The sequence below is a fragment of the Aspergillus lentulus genome (assembly GCF_001445615.1).
Source record: "Aspergillus lentulus DNA, contig: Alt16, strain: IFM 54703, whole genome shotgun sequence".
NCBI classification, from domain to species: domain Eukaryota; kingdom Fungi; phylum Ascomycota; class Eurotiomycetes; order Eurotiales; family Aspergillaceae; genus Aspergillus; species Aspergillus lentulus.
In genome coordinates, this window is record NW_028322113.1 from 4,025,278 (window position 1) to 4,044,696 (window position 19,419).

Genomic DNA, 19,419 nt, shown 5'->3' on the forward strand with positions numbered 1-19,419 from the left:
CAGAATGGCTAGACGGCCTCTCTGTCAGAACCATGGTGGAACAGATGGCCCTGATGGCCCTGATGGCCCAATGGGCGAGCTCCTTCTGACTAAACAGCCCGGAGCAGCTGGAGTATAAACCCTAAGTTGGTTACCAGAGTACAGCATCAACCACCTCGTACCTCGTCCAACACATCCAGCAAGTCCAGCGAGTCCGGCATTTCATTCCCTCTCAGCAGTCGGTCCGATCAAAGTGAAACGAAAACGCTTCCAAAATGGCGACAAAAGAGGAAGAGAGTGGGGCGACTGACGGCGGCTATTCCACGCCAGATACGGCTGTTCAGGAGAAGCATGGACTGCATGATGATGGTGCGGCCCCTGAGCCCGAGTACGCTGAAGGCTTTCGGCTGGCCGCCGTCATGGGCACGATCTTTCTCAGCACCCTACTGGCGGCATTGGATATTGTGAGTACTATTGAAAACCTCCCAAACTCCTTGTGCTGGGGCCATGAGACGTGGACGGAATAATGGATGTGTGTGTGTGACTGTGTGCGTCTTTAGGGCATCGTCGCCACGGCAATCCCGGGCATCACGGACGACTTCCACCGCCTGGACGACGTCGGTTGGTATGGAAGCGCCTGTTTCCTCTTAGTCGGCAGCTCCTCGCCTATGTGGGGAAAGCTCTACAAATACTTCTCCGCCCAGCTCGTCTATCTCACCTCGGTGGTCATCTTCCTCGCCGGCAGTATCTTGGCCGCAGCCGCGCCAAACAGCGCGGCCTTGATCGTCGGTCGAGCGCTGCAGGGTTGGGGATGCTCCGGGACGCTGGGTGGCTCCGTGCTCATGATCAGCTACGTCGCAGAGCCCAAGAAGCGGCCCATGTTGATCGGATTGTGGATGTCGGTCTTCATGTTCTCCACCATCATCGGGCCTTTGATTGGTGGCGCGTTCACCAGCGAGGTCACCTGGCGATGGTGCTTTTGGATCAACCTGCCCGTGGGCGGTCCCGTCCTTGCGCTGGTCGTGCTCTTCTTCAAGGTGCCAAAGCACATCAAGCCCGCCTCCGCCACATGGGTTGAAATCCTGCGTCAGCTCGATCTCCCGGGCTTCACCTTGCTCCTCTGCTCGCTCATTTGCTTCATCTTGGCCCTGCAGTGGGGCGGCCAGACCAAGCCGTGGAGTGACGGCTCTGTCATCGCCACATTGGTCTTGTGGGTTGCACTGACTATTGCGTTTTTCGTGGTCGAGTGGATTCAGGGAGAGTACGCCATGGTGCCCCTGGCCCTGCTGAAGCCGCGTCTAGTGTGGACCAATGCCATGTATGGCTGGATGTGAGTAGAAAAATTCCCAAGCAGCAAAAAAAAAAGAATTCGAGGTCGTTTTTGCGGGCTAACCCTCTAATTTCCGTCAAGTGCCAATCTTGCCAACTTCCAGGTGCTTTTCTATCTGCCCATCTACTTCCAATCCATCCACGGCCAGTCGGCCATCGCGAGTGGCGTCAACAGTCTTCCCTTCATGGCTTTCTTTGCTGCAGGGTCCATGCTCAGCGGTTTCCTCATTGGAAAGACACGCTTCCTCCAGCCGTATGAATTCGCCAGCGGAGTACTGGCCACAGTGGGCGCTGCCCTGCTCTACACCCTCGACGTCGACTCTTCAAAGGCCCGTTATATTGGCCCTCAGGTCATTTTCGGCATCGGCATTGGCCTCGGGAACCAGGTCCCAATGACTGCGCTGCAAAGCTTTTCCAAGCCTGAACATATCGCCCCCACCACTGGTGTCATGCTGAGTAAGTTCCCCCGACATCCTCTCCCCTCCTCTTCAATCTACGTGAAGTTGCAAGTTCCTGACGCTGTGGACCAGTGTGCAACTCCATTAGTGGTGCTTACTTTGTCACCGCGGCACAGTCCATCTTCGCCAACTATATGCTCAAGGAACTCGCCAGCAATGCTCCCAACATCGACACAGTCCGGGTCTTGACCACTGGCGCATCTGAAATCTCCCATGTCTTCCAGGGCGCTGACCTAGCTGCTGTACACAAGGCTTACATGGTGGGTATTAAGGACGTCATTGCTTTCTCGCTTGCCGGCGCAGCATTCACGGTTCTCCTGTCGCTTGCGATTCCCTTCAAGAAGCTCCCTGATCCTGCTGCGGCCCCGACGAAGATCGAGCAGAAAGACGAGAAGAATGGCGCGACTGAGTTTGGTGTCTAGGAAGGGAGATCCCACCAGCCCAGCGGAGGAAATGCATTGGGAAACTCGATCTGGGGTGATACTTAGAGACAATCGTTGTTATTTTCCTTTTCTTATTTGTGCCGCAAGGCGGGTTTTGCTATTGCTTAGATAGGTCATAGAAGAATAATACAGTTCTACAGCTCATGCTTTTACCATGACAGTCAGAATTTTTCGTGTAGTGCTGTTAGTTCTGTGCCAGTCGATCTCCAATGACCTGCGTCCTATACAGCTCTTACTACAAACAAATATTTGTTTCTAAATTTTAGCCTACGCTCTCAGATCATGTGTCTTTGTCGGCGAACAAGCACTTTGGAGAAGGATCAGCGATGCGAGTAGGCATATCTTCTGTCATACATCTCCCACTCAGCCAAAAAGGTGTCCAGACAACCATCTCTAGCTAGTTGGGATAATAGTAGTAGTGGAAGTAGTTTCAACACAGCATGGATGGCACGACACATATCTTCCAAGACGTGATTGATCATCACCCCGACGGATGGCGTGTCAGTAACCGACAACTAACTGCTTGTACTGCGCGACTCGGGGCAATGTGTCAGACGATGACAAAACAAACCGACTTGAGCGGAATTAACAGGATTCCGATGGCCGAGCATGTTTTCTGCCCAGAAAAATAGAACAATTTTATAGTATATATAGTCTATGGTCTGACCGTCTGAGACGGCACATCCCAACTCAGTCCGACTACCACTGTCATACCGCATTACGATGCCTCCGATTTCCGGTCAGTCACTTTTGGTAATTGGCGGCTCGTCTGGTATCGGAGCCGCCGTCGCCAGATTAGCAGCCGAGCAAGGCGTGCGCGTGTCCATCGCGTCGTCCAACCCTACGCGGGTGGCCCGCGCAGTCACAAAAATCAAATCGCAGGCGTCAATCCCCGACACGCACATCCAGGGATTCACCATCGACCTTTCCCGGCCCGACGTTGAGCAACGCCTCGAGACCCTCCTCGCCGAGACCACGGTCGACTCCCCGCTCGACCACATCGTCGTCACCGCGGGTCGAGCGGCCATGCTGCCCATTACAAGTACCAGCCGGGAATATATGCTCGGCCAGGCCCAGCTGACCCTTGTCGTCCCTGCATTGCTCGCCAAGCTTGCCCCGCGGTTTCTCAAGCCCAGCTACACCTCGAGCCTCGTTTTCTGCGGTGGCAGGCTCGGTGAGAAGCCCATGAGAGGATGGCCGGCCGCTGCTGCTTACGCGGCTGGACTGGACGGGTTGACTCGCGCGCTGGCGTTAGACCTGGCTCCGCTCCGGGTCAACGTCGTGCATCCCGGTGCGACGGAGACTGAGATCTGGGGGCCCACGCCGGAGCAGCGGAGGGGGACGAGGGAGTTCTTTGCTTCGACGGCCCTGCTGGGCAAGGTCGGGACCCCGGAGGAGGTGGCTGAGGCGTTTGTCTATTTGCTCAGGGATTCGAATATTACGGGCACCAGCCTGCATTCAAGTGGAGGCGTGCTGGTGCAGTGATAGAAGGGAAGAGCAAGTGTTGTTAGCTGGCTATGAGATGGATGAGACGGACGATAAATTTTTAGGTCATGAATTGCCTATATCTGTTTGTAGCCGACTTAATAATAACGTTTATCTTCTGCCATCCTTCTTTCGTATCATGCATACAATATCAGTAACACTTCAGCCCTAGCTTAAGTTAGACCTAGCCAGCAGGAGCCTATCTATTTGGTTAACTTGCATCTTACATCTCACGGATTTGATCATTCAAGGACATAAAGACGCCCTGCACACGGCCAGCTCGGGAGACTTCATTCCTTCCAGAGCCCACGACATCTCGCCCAGCATTTCTCCCAGCGGTCTACCGTACTATATCTGGACCTAGACCCCGATTTGTCTGCTCAACATTTGTCAATGGTCCGAGGCACGTTGGCGAACTTGATCCAGGTCGAGGCACAAGTAGATCTAGACTAGAAGACAGCTCGTAGATAGAAAATGCTCCTGCTCCAGGCAGTCTTCTTGATTCTGGGCTACTCTCTCTCTCTGCGCTGCAAACCACCTCTTCCATTCTACGATATCAGCATCGGCTACTATACAAAAAGCCCTCCGGTTTCTCCTTCGCATTCAAGGGTGGCCTCGGAGCACCCAGAGGTGGCCACTTTTCAGAATCCCGGCTTGCCCCCGCTATGTATCCGCTACTACTTCAGGTCCAAATCGCTACCAGACAATCTGTCCGTCTGGCAGAGGAATTGACAGTCAAGCAGCTGGTCCCGTGGAACGCGGCTGAGACCAACTAGGGTCAGCTGGTCCTGGCTAGAGCTGATTGTGCGTGTGAAGAAGACACTGGGGATCCTGGCGGAAGCTGGACCCGAAGAGGCTGAGAGCAAGTCCGATGACACCAAGTTACCCATGCAGGTGGGCCCCGAGGAGAACGGCGCCCACGCTTTTCTCCAAGTCCCTCACCCAGAGTCCTCAGTGGCGACTGGGCTACCAGAAACTCTCTGCAATACCTATATCTTTTAAGCGATTCTCCGGTCCAAGGGGGTCGATCTTGGCAAAAAGGACACCCATACCATTCCTGCCCGACTACGTCTTGAACGAACTTCCGGAGTGTTGGTTGTTTGAGTGAAGGGAGGTAAAGAAGGAGCAAGGTGCAGACATAACTATTTGGAGGGGATTACTTCTATATATATGCTACCCCTTTAATGGGCTGCCTCCCACTCGACTGGGTTGGAGGAGTAGTAGAATTAGTGGCCGGCATTGCTCTTCGCTCGCCAAGGCTAGAGAATCAGACAAATAGTAATAGATTATTATTTTTACTATTTATCGGTGCCGAACTGCAGATCACCAACGTATGACGAGTCACATACAGTTAGACAGGTCATTAGCTATTGGCGCTTTTCTGAACATTACCTTCTGTTCCTGATCTCAGCAATTTTTGGGATATGAAGGGTGCCTTGGTATAGGTTTTTGTCCCAGAGTGGTTTCCCTGTATCCTTCTGCAAATGCAACGGCACCGCTCACGTTTCCTGTTTCCTCAGATTATGATTTCCTGAAATCAAATAATACGTGTAGTATTTTGACTATAAAAAGCAGTAGAAGGCCCTTAGAGAAGTTTATTCCGTTATATAATGAACTGGCATGATCTCCTAAAATGAGATATAGGGACAAGTATAACTGCAAATCTTGTATTGTGTCCCGAATTTGCCCTTCAGCTAGGAGCTGCTGAAACTAATACTTGGGTCTCTCTAAGAATCTGGCAGGGAGATGGACAATGGTACCATGATGGTAATGGGCGCGACTGTTGTATGTAGTGAATATAGTATTTTAGTGCACATTAAACAAACCCATTTTTGCTCTTTTCAGTCTGGTCACTATGCTTAATCTGGAGGCTGATCTTGTTAATGAACCTGCGCGCGACAGTAGCTTTCATGCCTTGTTTAAGAGTGTTTCCATATGGGGTGGTAAGAATGGACTCTGCATAAATAAGGCTGCATCTCCGCCCACATGAAAGGCTGGGATGTAGAAAATCCATCCTGGTTGCTCCAGACAGGTTCTAAACCTTAGACCATTAATCCAAATTGTCAGGGAATGGCGCGGTGATAGCTAACGAATCTATGATGGCGGAGCTAGCAGGCACAGGACAAGGCTACACTGGACCGTTGGATTCATGACGGACTATACATATCACCTATATGGCGCATTTTTATTTTACTGCCTTGTCTGTAAGTATGCAGACTATAGCTGTTCGAAAGCATTACTTAGTTCAGTTGTAGGGCTTCGGAAAGAAAACAAGGTACAGAAAAGTTTGCACTGGTTTTCCAATAATCTATATTACAAGCTGGAACAAAAAGGAACATAACTGCCTATTAGGAGGAATGAGCTTCTAGCAGACCAGGTTAGTTACAAAACATCATCTAGCTGAGTCATCATCTAGATGTTGTGGCTGGTTGTTATAGGCAGTGTATGAGATTGAAGGCCGCGGCTTTGATACGGGACTGCATACAAAGTTCTTAACCCATTAAGTTCTAGTTTTACCAGAAAATTTTGAAAAATGTTTGCAAGGTAACAGCGGTTACTCCTTTAACTTAATGCTTAGGTGCCTACTGAAACGATAAAGGAAAGAAGGTCTGTCTTCGTATCCCCAGATGAGGCTATCCAGGGGCCAATGGGCCCTAGGCCACTTCTTCGGGTAGCACCGTCAATACTAATAATTATTCTTCCGCAGATAACTATAGTCTCTATTTTAAAGAAGGTATTAAGAAAGTAAAAATCGGTACTAAGGTACCAAGACGGTAAATAGAAGGGATAGTTTAGTTACTATATACTTAGACAAGCTGGCTGGGCGCTTGCTCTGCTTGCTGCCAGCTTCAGCTGCACTGGGTTAGATCTGCGTACTAAGGCAACAGAAGAATATCAGCGTCCAGAATAACGGGAGGAACATACTGTTGGCGCTTTTCATATCAGTCACAGGTGTCAAATCAGGGTCGCTCGTCGGTTGTGATTGGCCAACAAGCAATAGGATGCATGTAGGTCGATGCATGTTCCTTTAGTCCCGAGCAAACAACGAGAAACTACCACCAATCGATAGCCATGTCTGCATCAGTGAGCTGAAAACAGACCTTGGAACTGGATGGGAGTTGTCGACCTGGCCCTCGTTTTGCTTTTTCCACAACTGGGGCAGCCATCCAGCTCCTCCGATAGGGCTAATTTGTTTCTCCACCTCCAGCAAAGCAAATCACACCGATGCTTGAGGCCTTAAAAGGGGAGCCACGCCGCTCCAAGGCGCTTTCCCTTGAGAGGCAATTCCATGTTCCAGCCATCGATGTGGTGAACTCCTGCCTATCAAGATGAGGTTTGGCAGATGGCTTTCGCGACTCAAGGGAAAGATAGGAGTGTCTAGCTCATTAGACAAACCTACTGTAGGTGGTTCCTCCGCTTCTCCAGACACAGGACCCGGGACAGAAAAGGTGAAATCCAAAGGACCCAGCGGTAATCCCAGGGCCTCCGTCCACGAAGCGAAAACCGATACAGAACCATTACCAGAAGCCCAGAAGATATGGGAAGAAGCATATAACTTAGTGAAGAACGATGAATCACTGAAGAGCATCGTGGACGAATATGAGGCAGCAATACTATCCGAGCTCCAGTCGCTGACTGCTGACCATGACGGCCACCGAACTGGAGCAACGACCACCAACACCTCTCTGATTGGAGAAATCGCAAATCTCGACCCTGAAAGTCGACAAAATCTCATGACAAGACTAGTGAACAAAGATGGCGACCGGCCCGATCGATTCGAAACAGTCTCGCAAATTTCAACCGTTCTTGAGTCGACCAAGAAAGCTATCAGCTTGGCGCTTGATGTTTACCCACCGGCTTCAATGGCATGGGCAGGAGTTTGTCTGGTCCTAATGCCCGTGAGTGGTATTGCCTTTGAAAGGATGCTGGGGGAGAACCCCGAACTGACGACTTGCAGGTCTTCAACCATGTGAAGGGACTCAAGGAGAATCGGGACGGACTCACATACATCATCTCGCGGCTACCCTGGTATATATACTTGATCGATCTTCTCAACTCGGAACCCTGCAGGACTCCGGAGGAGTACCAGAAGTTCAAGTTTCGCATCCGAAAGGAGATCGTCAACCTCTACCGGCGGATCATCGAGTACCAAATGCTCACATTCCGGGCTTGTCGTCACCCATCCCGTGACTTTGCGAAGAACGTCGTTGGTTTGGCCGAGTGGACAGACAGGCTCAAAGACATCCAGTCTGCCGAACAATGGGTCGAGGAATTTATGCATCAGCATTGCATGATGCAGGTCCTTGTCAATTTGGATGAAGCCAATAAACAGTCCAAGTCTTTGCAGGTTTTGTTCGAAAGTAAAGACCGATTAAGCGAACAGAATAAACTGATCCAGGAATTCAAACCGAACCCCAACCAGCACGATTACCAGGCTTATGGAGCCTATTTCAACCACATTGTGACCCCCCTTGTAGGGACCAATAATGGGGTTCGCAATCACCCTCGGTTCAAACGATGGGAATCCGGAGAAGATCGCCTGCTTCTCCTTGTGGGAAATCCGGGAACTGGCAAGTCTGTCTTCACCAAATCATTGCTGAAAGACCCGTTAAAACCCGATTCGACAACAGTCTGTTCATTTTTCTTCAAGGATAAAAGTGGCCAGCAAAACAAAGCGAATGTCGCGCTTTGCAGAATCCTTTATGAACTGTTTCTGGCCCGAGGGGATCTTGTCGCTGGAGTCCAAGAAATGGTCAAGCATTTGGACAGGGATGACATACGATGGAATCTCGACATACTCTGGGACGTTTTTGAAAGAGCAACACAAAGGGCTGCTCGTGACAGTATAATTGTTCTTCTGGATGCACTGGACGAAGCCGACCCAGACCAGATAACCAAGTTGCTCGAACGACTGCGGCAGTTCTCAAGTCCATCAGTCAAGTTTCTCCTTACAACACGTCCAATTCAGTCTGTTCTCGACATCTTCCAACAGCAGAAAGAATTTATCCTGAACCTGAATGATGGCCTGAAATGCAATGAATCACTTTGTGACGACATCGCGAAAGTAGCAAACAACCGATTAGAGACATTTTGTCGGGACAAAAAAATTGAACGAGAAAATATCAAAGCAGAACTCCGTGATCAGCTTGAGCGGCATATACGGGATAATCGTACTTACCTGTTCGTTGGACTGCTCTTTGACTATCTCGATAAGCAACGGATGCAACGGCTTCCCAGCAAGTGGCTTGAGACATTCAAGTCCCTGCCAACGACTGTATTCGATACTTATAGAGCTCTGCTGGGCAACATTCGAAAGGAAGACCGATCTGACGTGAGGACCGCTCTTCAAATTATCCTTGCAGCGCAGAGACCGCTCACGGTGATGGAGATGAACATTGCCCTCAGTATCAGTACGATCGATGTTATCCACAGCACCGAAGACATGGAATTGTTACCAGTCGAGAACTTCAAAGCTTGGATTCTCGAAACCTGTCACTTCTTCCTGGTCACCTACGATAACCGCATTCATTTCATTCACCAAACTGTCAGGGATTACCTTCTACCCAAGCCACAGGAGGATAAAAGACCCGAGTGGCTGGCTGCCGATTTTTCAGAAGAGAGCTGCCACCATGCTATTATGAAAAGTTGCATCAAATATATATCCGCTCCATTCGTCCAGGCACCCCTTACTACAGTGAACAGTCTGGAACAGTTCTTCAACGCCCCTCTGTACACGCAACTCGAATGCCAGCAGTGGTTCTGTGACCTAACTCAACCGCGTGCTGCGTCCACTATGATCGAGCATGGGGAAAGTCCCGGCGTCACAAAAATAGAGGACAGTCTCAGACTATCTGAAGAGACCTTGATGGAATCGCACGGATTCTATAAATATGCCTTCACACAGTGGTTCGTCCATCTGGACTTTATCCGAAAATATGAGAAGAAGGAATGGCCGGAGATGATTGAAGATATCCAGAAGCAATATGTCTCCATGTCGTTTGATCTTGCTGAGTTTGTCTTCTGCTGCTCTAGCCTCCCCTCGAAGAAGGAGGTGGAAGTATTCAGAACAATGCCATCAATGGGTAGCGGTGATCGTGATCTTGCTCTGAGCTGCTTGACGCAGGGCTTAGTCACAAGGTATCTCAGAACTAACCTGTGCTCGGAGATATGTTATGCCATTGATCTGGCGAAAGAAGTCATAAGCCAGACAGATACCAATGCCCAAAGGCTGGGTAGGAGACTTGTGGACATAAGCAGGGCTTACCTGCACCAATATTCGAAGGGTGGGAAAGGTTGCCTTCAGTTAGCTCTCGAATCTGCTGAGCGAGCGTTCCAAGTGACTTCTCCTGACCAGGTTGATCGATCTAGAGCTTTGAACGCTCGTGCTAACGCTCTTGGCACGCGATATTTAGATGAGGAGTATGATGATGATATCGACCAAGCGATTCATGAGATGGAGAGCGCTCTGAACCCTACGTTATACTCTCTGGACGACCAAGACAAGTCGCTTTTCTTGCAAGAGTATGCAATCTGCCTTGGTTATCGGCATCATAATGACAGAGCAACGAGGGGCCCGGATCTTGACAGGGCTATTGAGGCTGCTCAGCAAGCTCTAAATAGAATGTCGCTCCGCAATCCAGGTCGACGTAATGCATTATATACGCTGGGTGTTTGGCTCGGGGCACGTGCCAAGGACACGAAGAAGAAAGAATATATCGATCAGGCCATTAAAGTGGATCGAGAGGCCCTTGAGAGCACGCCGCCTACGGTCATTGATCGTGCTTTTGTGCTGCGTGAATTGGCATCCAACCTGCGGCTTCGATACGAATGTGAGAGCTCAAAGGACGATCTTCAAGAAGCTCTGGACCTTGAGAGGCAAGCATGCGATCAGGCCATTAAAGTGCATAGAGAGGAACTTGAGCGCACGCCGCCTACGGGCGCTGATCGTGCTTTTGTGCTGTGTAAATTGGCATCAGAATTGCGGCTCCGATACGAACTGGAGGGCTCAAAGGACGATCTCGAAGAAGCCCTGGACATTTCCGGACAAGCAATTCATGCCATTCCACAGGACCATGATCTGTACCCCCAATGTTTGGATCTACATGAAGAAATAAGGGAACTTGCCGAGAGTGAGAACCTGCAGCACGGGGATTGCGACGTTGGATATATCAAAATTCATCCTGTTGTATGCAACCTGTTGTTTTATCTTCGGAAAACATTTCACCTAAATCCCGGCAGTCATGGTCCTCTAATCGGACCAAAAACGTCAGAAGCTATATCCACCTATTTATTGTTCCGTTATATCCAGACTTGATACGTGTTTCCCACAAGTCTACACGAGATGAAAAGCATCAGTGCACTTCTCTTTCAAGATTCATGCTTACTCCATTCGAGAAGGCTTTCACTTCTGACGAAGCTGTGGGTTGCGGGATGTGAAGGAAAGCGCTTGGCTTCGACGTGAGAAACTGCGTTATTAAACTCTCAGATGGCCAGGCTGTTCAGAAAGGGACAGGAGTTCAGAAGATCTGCAATTATGTCAAAGAGTTGCCTTTTAATAGTTTATATGTTGGGTTGCTGAGACTTGTGCAACTCATCATTGTCTGTTTAATCCCTAACCTAGGTATACATATATAAGAGTGCTACTGCTGCTAGAGACTGGTCATAGTCATAGAGAGAAAAAGCTGGTGCTTACTCTTGTGCATGAGGATTGTATTTAAAAAATTAACCCATGATTTTGATTCTAAGTTCTTAATGCAAAGCCTGATTATATATAACAGATGCAGCCCTTTATCATTTCCAAACATACTTTGCAAGTGCCTAATGCCTAAAGTAGAGAATTGAAGTCCTTGAAGTCCTACTGTAACATCACACCGCAATGATGCAGCTCAGATACAGACAGCTATACTAAATTAAAGTCCTCACACGCTTTGAATTATAGAATCCTTTGCCTAGCAGAACATTTCAGGTCTTCAGAGACTGGTGGTATGGTCTAGTGGAGGAGTGGTTCTCACTATAATCTTCCTAGGGTTCCAAAAACCCCTGATCAAAATCTTCGTTGAAGATCCAGCTTATTGGGTCGGTGTCACCCAGACTGAAAGGCGCATCAGGATTCTGCAATCCGGTCAGCAACCGGACGGGGTACTGCAAACATGGAGATACAATACACTCACTAGAAAGTTCCAGTCGTTCGTCATCTCGTCTGCCATGTCATCCACTGGCCCTCCACTCTGCTCTTGTATCGAGGCTGCCATCTCTTCCAAGATTGGCAAGCATTTCTCTCCAACATTTTCGACGGCTTTGACCAGTAGACTAGTAGCTTCGTTGTCTCCAAGGCCGCGCATTAGTCCTTCGACCCGGGCCGAAACGATGCTCATGAGCAAGTAGCCTTTGACATTGGTCTCACCGGCCTTGATAACCCTCAAGCACCATGCCTTTGCGTCCTCCAACACCGAAAGAAGGTCTGGGCGCAACGGAGTAGGACAGAGGCCGTCGTCCTCCTGTAATTGCGTGCACAGCTCCATCCCAATGAGAAAGGCAGCATGTATGGCCACGCTTGGATAAAAGCCCGAGCTGCAGGTAACGAGTCGCGGCAGATCGTTGCTGTACAAGGAAGCGTCGCTGGTGGGAGGACCGGTCGTCAGCGATGGGGACGGGCACACCGCTCGCCACAGTTTAAGCGACGAGTCGACCACCGTCTTTTGCGAGAAGACGTAGGCGGTTCCGTGCCGTGCCTGGCCGAAGAACGGAATGTGCAGAGCAGAAAAATAGCGGTGCATGAGGAGATCCACGACCTGAATCTCGAATTGAGAGGGTCCCGCGCCAGACTTTGTGTATCCTCGCAGGGTCTGTGCCAGCATGCGATACACCTCTCGCAGGACCGCACCGAGCTGGAGAGTCTCCTCATATGTTCTGGGAGTGGCTAAATTGTTCAAGAACGTAACCACTTCAAAGCGATAGGGAAAGGTGCTGCGGAGTGCCACTGCCATAGAGACCTTGGTAAAGTCCCCTTCCGGTCGTGGAACTGCATCGTGAGCCTCGAGCTGCTCATCGTCAAAGTTGCTGGGAGGGGCCGTGTCAAAGTCGTTGAGAGAGAATAAAGGAGGACTACCAGAGGTCAAACTAGACTGCAGATTGACCTCGAGGATGGTGTTCCAGAGTCGTCGACGCATTTCTATTGCAAAAGTCGTCATCTGGGGTAGCCGGCCGGCATCCCTGTGAAGGCCCATATAGATCGCTTTCCGCAGCAGCGTGCCAGCCGATACCCAAGGCAAATCTCCATTAAATCCCACTTGTTCCTGGGCAAACAAAAGCAGCAGGTTCGCCTGGAGAGATTGAATGTTCAGCCTTGACTTGTACTTTGGACCCGAGATCCAGAGCTGGGCTTCGTAGACCCATTGAATGGCCGAGGCCCGCAACGAAAACCAATCATCATAGGTGACAGCGCCGAGGGCGAGCACAAGTTTAACCTGCATCAGGAAGGCCATGTCGGGCCTTTCATCCGATATCCAGAGCGCCTCATACTCCCTGCGGAAGGCGGGAACGTGTAGGATTCGATAGATGGACTCAGTCGTTCGGAGATAATTATCAACGAGCGCGTCGGCTACCTCTTTAGAAGGCAGCGTGGACATCGGAGGTGATGGCCATGAAGGCCATGCGGGTGCTCGTGCCGCTTTGATGCACCGAGCTAGGTCTTTGCACTTCTTGATGCCTATCCAGGCTTGAGATGATTCGTCACGAAGGTAGGGTTCAAGTATATTGAAGATGTCGCGAACCTGATTGCTTTTAGATTCTGTATAATCCATGAACGGGAGGCAACTAAATAGAAGGGTGTGTGCACTCACCAGACAGACACCGCTGACGGCCCAATGACTTTGGCCGAACAAGCGTGTCTTGAGGCTCACATTGTGGGGGTTGGGCAGCGGCTGGCCCGATGCGCCTCTCTTGCGATGGATGTGAAGCATTCCGCTCAGACGTGAGCTTATTGTTTCGATATCCGAGTTAGGATCTAAATCATGGGACGGCTGATTCATGGGCCTGGAATTTGCTTGGGCCAGCTGATCCTCAAGTTGTTGAATCCTTAGTTTCAACCGTGTGACCTCGGCATCTTGACTAAGCTGCTCGCTCGGAGGCCTCGATACATTCGACGTATCGGCGGCCACCGAGCTCAGTAAGTGGCTTGGTGGGGTTGACAAACTGGCACTAGATGCACTGCCTATTTGCATCGACTCTTCCCGCTCGACCGTGAGACCTTGTCCAGGAGAGTGAGGCGAAGGACCCTGGTTCTCGTAGATGCAAGCGCCGCTTCTGGATCGCAGACAGTTGCTGCAGGGTCTCTCTCGATTACATCGGATTTTGCGTCTCCGACACAGCGTACATGACACTGTCGGCCTTTTGCGCCGCCCCTCAGACAGGATCATGAATTTTGCCATGAAGACAAGAGGTAGAGGCAGCCATGAAATCTAGTAATATACGACAGAAGCTGAGCATTGCATGATGATCTGGAAAAATGGATGGATGGATGGATGGATGATGATGGATACCTGGGAATGATGGGATAGAAGTTCGGCCCAACTTTGCCAAATCCGGAAAGTCAAAGCCGAGTCCGCCCCGTCCCGCTTTATCTCCGTTAGCCCTAAGAGCAGGGACTAGGGAGTATTGAGGAGTATTTGAAGGCAATGCTGTCTCTACAATGACGGCAGACCCAGATCTCTTGCACTGCAATCTCTGACTACAAGCACGAATCCTATTCGCTGCATTCATCATATTCGACCTACTGCGCCATGGCGTCCGGAACAACTGACCAGTCACTCTCCTATGACGAGGAAGCACAACTACATCACCGCATCAATAATGACAAAGACCTTGAGCCTGGAAGTACTCCCGAGAACATGCCTCCAAATAATCCAGCACCCGATGGTGGGATCCGCGCTTGGTTCGTCGCCGGCGGCGCTGCATCGATCTTCTTGTGCACTCTCGGCCTCGCAAACTCGTTTGGCACATTCGAACAGTACTACCTGAGTCATCAACTGAAGGGGGATTCGGCGTCCAAGGTAGCCTGGACTGGGTCACTGCAGTCCTTTCTGCAGTTCTTTGCCGGTATGCTTGGCGGTCCGCTGTTCGACCGCTACGGCTCCATGGTATGCTGTCCTCAGTTACTGTTCGTAAGGAGATTGGACTGACATGATGCAACAGGTCATCTACCCTTCGTCGGTGGCGTACGTGTTCGCTCTCATGATGCTGAGTTTGTGCAAAACATACTGGGAGACAATGTTGGTGCAGGGCGTCCTGATGGGCATCGTCATGGGTTTCTTGCAGATCCCAGCGTTCGCTGCCGTGTCGCAGTATTTTGACAAGAAACGCGCAGCTGCCCTGGGTCTTGCCGTGTCCGGTTCGTCGATCGGAGGGATCATCCTACCGATCATTCTGTCCAAGATGCTCAACGACTCTTCGCTCGGCTTTGCATGGACGGTGCGCATCGTGGGCTTCATCATTCTGCCGTTCATGGCGTTTGCGAGCTTAGCCGTCAAGCCTCGCCTGCCGCCTCGGAAGACTCGACTCTTCCTCCTATCGCCCTACAAGAATACACGTTTCATCATGCTCCTCATCGCCCTGTTCTTCATGTTCTTCGGCATGTTCACTCCCTTCTTCTACCTCACGACATACGCCACCACACGAGGCATGAACGTTGCGCTGGCCGGGTACCTCCTCGCCATCGTCAACGCAACCTCGACCCTCGGCCGGATCATCCCCGGGATTCTCGCAGACAAGTACGGCCGCCTCAACACCTTCGCCATCGGCGGCATCGCCACGGGAATCATCGTTTTTTGTATGACCTCCGCAACCACAAACGCCGGCCTGATCGTCTACGCCGTCTTCTTTGGTTTTACGTCAGGCACAATCATCTCCGGCGCGTCGGCGGCGTTTGCGACCTGCCCCAAAAACCCGCAGGAGGTCGGCACCTATATGGGTATGGGTATGGCTGTGGCTGGCCTGGGGGCGCTGATCGGGCCGCCCATTAACGGGGCTATGTTCGATGCATCGGGAGGGTTCTTTCAGGTTTGTATGTTTAGCGGTGCCATGGCGGTTGTTGGGGGATTCGTCGCGTTTGCAGGCAAGTCTTTGACCAACGAGGGGCTTCTGGGGTGGGTTTGATGATGCACTCCCTACCTAGCTGCTGGATATTTTGGGTCGTTGCTAGGAATGGCTCACTTTGAGACCCAGCCATGCGGAAATCGAGTGCTGCACATCCACTAATTTGGCCTTGTGGTTGAGACTAAAGTCCTTACTTAAAAGATAATCTGTATATAAGGATTGTGCAAGAGCAAGTTATAGTAGTCTTGGATACATCATACTGGTCCGTGATAACAAAGAAATGTCTCCCTTTCAATTTTCTCCCATTCAGCCAGAATCCAGCTGTGGTTGAGATAGATCAGTCAGTCCTCTTCAAAAGACGACTAACAACCTCAGCAGCCTCCACAACTACAGCCCTAGTCTCCCCGTCCAGAATCGCCCCCTCAACACTCAACCCCCGCAGCCTTCGTTCCCACAACTCCCACCGCTCCCGCGTCAGCCCATCCTCCCTCGGCCACAACTCCGTCTTCTCATCCAACGCCGCACCCCAATGCCGCCGAAGCTCCTCCCGGTCCGCCTCCCATAGCGCCACGCCCCCATCCCGCACCCACGTCGCCGCAACCCGGACATCCAGCGCCCAGACTTCCTCCAACGGGATCCTGTGCGGTTTTCTTTGCTGCTGGTCAGGGTCCAGTCGCTCACGCTCTAGGACATCACGACACGCATAAAAGACCCAGATGGGATGCACCCCACCTTTCCCATTCGTCGCTTTCAGCAGCGCAGCGGAGAAGGCGCAAAAGCGGAGAAAGTACTCTGCGCCGCTGCTGCTACTTACTGCTCTGGCGGCAGGAGAGGGAGACTCACGCACCCCGTCCCAGTCGCGCCTGGCCTCGAGGATATCATGCACGTCACGCCACTGCGCGCTGAAGCGGGGTAGGGCATCCCAGTTGAGTCTGCCGTCTGGCCCGAGATAGCTGCGGAGGGTGCGCTGTGCGTCTGATCCGGCGCGGACGTTGGTAGGCTGTATTGGTGGTTGTGCGCGGAGGGCGTCGAGGAGGGCGAGGTGCGGGGTGTGTGTTGGTGAGGTGGCGACGGCGGTGAAGAAGGCGTCCCAGAGTTGCCAGAGGGAGTGGGCGGGGTCGGGAGAGGTGGTGACTGCGTTGACTAGGTGGGCTGCTGTCTCGTCTGGTGTTGAGGATGGGTTGGTAGAGAGTAAAAGGGCTTGGATAGGGGTGGTGAAGGGATTTGGGGGGTTGGTGCCTGGGATGTCGAGAATAGTGGTCATTTTGGTGGAAGGTCAAAAGGTGAAGAAGTTGGAAGTATTTTCTTTAAGTTCCTCGTAGTTTTACTCTAAGTGTCTTTATCTTGGCATTTAACTAGGTAGATAACATGACTTGAATCTCGGGTTAAGTTAGGTGGTTGTCCCATTTATCGTCAGGCAAGTTGGAGCGTCGGTGGGGGTCGGTACTTATAGATTGGGGGCGGATCATGATCAGGCTGCTTATGGACATCAAAAACGAGATCTAATCAAGTATGTGTATATGCATGTAAGCAGTCCAATCAAGAAAACGGGCTGAATTGCTTATCCAGGCCCCTGCATAATTTGTAATGACGCAGTGTCACATCTCCAGTGACTTTGGACTTGTATGCAAGTGGGGCAGCAGTCTCAGCTCTTATGTAGATTCGATTAATCAATGATAGAATGGCTGTCTAGGCAATATGTCGATATGTTATTGCTGGATCAGGTTAGTACTTCCTATATCTTCTGTGATATTAGACTAACCTGTCATAATAGGTGGGCTAAGTGTGCTAGTGAACTGCATCATTAACCCTTAATAAGTTACATATGGAAACCATCCTACCTAAGAAAGTAATCTGACTACGGTGAGTCGCTAAAAAATTGATGATAAAAATAGCCTTGTATATATAGGTTACCACAGTGCAATAAGCTAAGAGTATCTAGGGGAGTTCGGATGCAAATAGAATTCCATTGATACTCATAGTTCTGGGTACTTTCTATTAGTACGGCTGACTTTCTCCTGCAGCTCTCTTTGCTTCTCATCTTCAGCCAAATTGATAAACTTCTGCTTGAAATACTAATCTTCATATCGCTGGGACAAACCATTCCACTCAGGAGATAACCCGGCTGTCATGTTGCTGGTGAAGAATCATAGAGACGCCCTCGATCAGCTCCATTTCATTTTGGTGTTGTTCCAGTTCTTCCTCTGTGAGTTCAATCGGACATTCAGTGTGGCATTCCTTATATCATCCCACTGAGCAACAGCTGTGATCATTGCATTGCGTAGGGAGAAGAGGTCCTCCCGGTCCCAGCAGCTAGGTGCCAGGGAAATGGATCCCAATGGCTGCCCTGTGGCCTTTTCTTCAAGGATGTACTCAGTACCTAGTGCATTTGACTCTTCCGCCGACCAAGCATAGATATGGAGAATTGGAATCCCTATGCATATCACGGAGCTTCCGGGACGCCGATTACCGGATATGATGGAGCTGAAATTCTACTACTCAGTAGACACTACAACTACATGCATGTAGTCAAATGTCGTTGGAGCCCATCATGTTTAACCTCAAAGGATCACTATATGGCATTAGCAAAACTAGTATTATCCAACCCCGCCCACAGGCCAGAAGCAATCTAATGAATCTGGGTCCGCAGCTTTATAAAGACCATTATCACATTGATGCTCCAGACGAAAGCGTTAGGAGTGGCGGTCTGCATCCTCCTCAGATAATTGCTTGATTTCCTCGACCAGATTCTCAACTGTATAGTGGTACTTGTCACATTGCCATTCATAATCGTCTCTCGAACACCACTTCTCACCAGCGACACGAACAGTGCAGCTGAAATTAGCCTCCACAGCAACACTGCGTTCGACACTGCTGATTAACAGATTCCGGCCTTCATGTCCGTCTGCGCATGCCTTAATTTGATCATAATCAATGCCATGCTCCCATGCACATTCTTCAATTAGTTTGGGTTCAGGGACCCGTTCGTAGTCGGATAATACGCAGTTGACAAACGCCAGGCCATCAGAAACGGAACCTGCGTACTTTTCAGCACATATAAGCAGCTTATTGCCGTCACATTCGTTCCACCCATGTTGACAAGTCACTTCTTTCCTCGGCTCTTTCCAGACCCTGAATGCACGGTGGCTGTCAGCGTCCTCGACATGGTTGGCAAATGATGATTCTGGCTCATAACATACTCCCCAACGTAACTGATCTTAAAATCCACCTTGTCTTTCACTTGCCAATATGTTGGCACAACCAGTTTCTGTAAACAATCTCGAGCGTCAGGACACCTGCTTTCGATATGCACTTCAAATGGCACCTTCCCGGTCCCGACCCAAGAGCCGCCATAATCCAGGAGTGCGGTTTGTGTGCCAGCGACGACGCCCAGGGGAATGGCAAAAGGGAGCAATCCAACTCCAAAGATTAAAAGCGTGCTAAAAAGACTGTGCCGCCGCAGGAAGGGAACTTTGACACGGGTCTGCGCGATAGTAGGGCGGCTTGAGTCGCCCGAGTCTGAGAAGGTTTCTCCGGAGTCTACCACCATATTACTGTGTTCGTGAGTGCTTAACTTTGAGCTCTCATCCCAAGACGGCTCAGACATGGGAACGATTCTTATATCCATGGAC

At 50.6% G+C, this 19,419-nt stretch overlaps 8 protein-coding genes across 8 annotated transcripts; 5 read left to right on the forward strand and 3 right to left on the reverse strand.

Moving 5' to 3' along the window:
* Positions 1 to 254: 254 nt before the first annotated feature.
* ALT_8763 (MDR family MFS transporter) lies at positions 255 to 2,188 on the forward strand (the record flags this gene model as incomplete). Its single annotated transcript, XM_033557755.2, has 4 exons — positions 255 to 443; positions 540 to 1,309; positions 1,391 to 1,764; positions 1,839 to 2,188. 4 exons carry the CDS (start codon positions 255 to 257, stop codon positions 2,186 to 2,188), a joined length of 1,683 nt encoding a protein of 560 aa, XP_033413646.2.
* Positions 2,189 to 2,932: 744 nt separating this feature from the next.
* On the forward strand, positions 2,933 to 3,694 carry ALT_8764 (SDR family NAD(P)-dependent oxidoreductase; the record flags this gene model as incomplete). The annotated part of the gene is made up of 1 exon (XM_033557754.2): positions 2,933 to 3,694. The coding sequence occupies one exon, from the start codon at positions 2,933 to 2,935 to the stop codon at positions 3,692 to 3,694; it is 762 nt and encodes a 253-aa protein (XP_033413645.1).
* Positions 3,695 to 4,168: 474 nt separating this feature from the next.
* On the forward strand, positions 4,169 to 4,696 carry ALT_8765 (uncharacterized protein; the record flags this gene model as incomplete). Its single annotated transcript, XM_089600466.1, has 2 exons — positions 4,169 to 4,404; positions 4,471 to 4,696. 2 exons carry the CDS (start codon positions 4,169 to 4,171, stop codon positions 4,694 to 4,696), a joined length of 462 nt encoding a protein of 153 aa, XP_089455359.1.
* Positions 4,697 to 6,919: 2,223 nt separating this feature from the next.
* ALT_8766 (uncharacterized protein) lies at positions 6,920 to 11,009 on the forward strand (the record flags this gene model as incomplete). The annotated part of the gene is made up of 3 exons (XM_089600467.1): positions 6,920 to 7,003; positions 7,057 to 7,593; positions 7,653 to 11,009. The coding sequence occupies 3 exons, from the start codon at positions 6,920 to 6,922 to the stop codon at positions 11,007 to 11,009; spliced, it is 3,978 nt and encodes a 1,325-aa protein (XP_089455360.1).
* A 707-nt stretch (positions 11,010 to 11,716) lies between these two features.
* ALT_8767 (fungal specific transcription factor domain-containing protein) lies at positions 11,717 to 14,071 on the reverse strand (the record flags this gene model as incomplete). The annotated part of the gene is made up of 4 exons (XM_033557753.2): positions 11,717 to 11,806; positions 11,866 to 13,467; positions 13,537 to 13,999; positions 14,061 to 14,071. The coding sequence occupies 4 exons, from the start codon at positions 14,069 to 14,071 to the stop codon at positions 11,717 to 11,719; spliced, it is 2,166 nt and encodes a 721-aa protein (XP_033413644.2).
* Positions 14,072 to 14,475: 404 nt separating this feature from the next.
* On the forward strand, positions 14,476 to 15,847 carry ALT_8768 (MCT family MFS transporter; the record flags this gene model as incomplete). The annotated part of the gene is made up of 2 exons (XM_033557752.2): positions 14,476 to 14,832; positions 14,888 to 15,847. The coding sequence occupies 2 exons, from the start codon at positions 14,476 to 14,478 to the stop codon at positions 15,845 to 15,847; spliced, it is 1,317 nt and encodes a 438-aa protein (XP_033413643.2).
* A 277-nt stretch (positions 15,848 to 16,124) lies between these two features.
* ALT_8769 (DUF3632 domain-containing protein) lies at positions 16,125 to 17,051 on the reverse strand (the record flags this gene model as incomplete). Its single annotated transcript, XM_033557751.1, has 1 exon — positions 16,125 to 17,051. The coding sequence occupies one exon, from the start codon at positions 17,049 to 17,051 to the stop codon at positions 16,125 to 16,127; it is 927 nt and encodes a 308-aa protein (XP_033413642.1).
* Positions 17,052 to 18,480: 1,429 nt separating this feature from the next.
* Positions 18,481 to 19,337, reverse strand: ALT_8770 (GILT family protein; the record flags this gene model as incomplete). Its single annotated transcript, XM_033557750.2, has 2 exons — positions 18,481 to 18,919; positions 18,988 to 19,337. 2 exons carry the CDS (start codon positions 19,335 to 19,337, stop codon positions 18,481 to 18,483), a joined length of 789 nt encoding a protein of 262 aa, XP_033413641.2.
* Between the last annotated feature and the right edge of the window lie 82 nt (positions 19,338 to 19,419).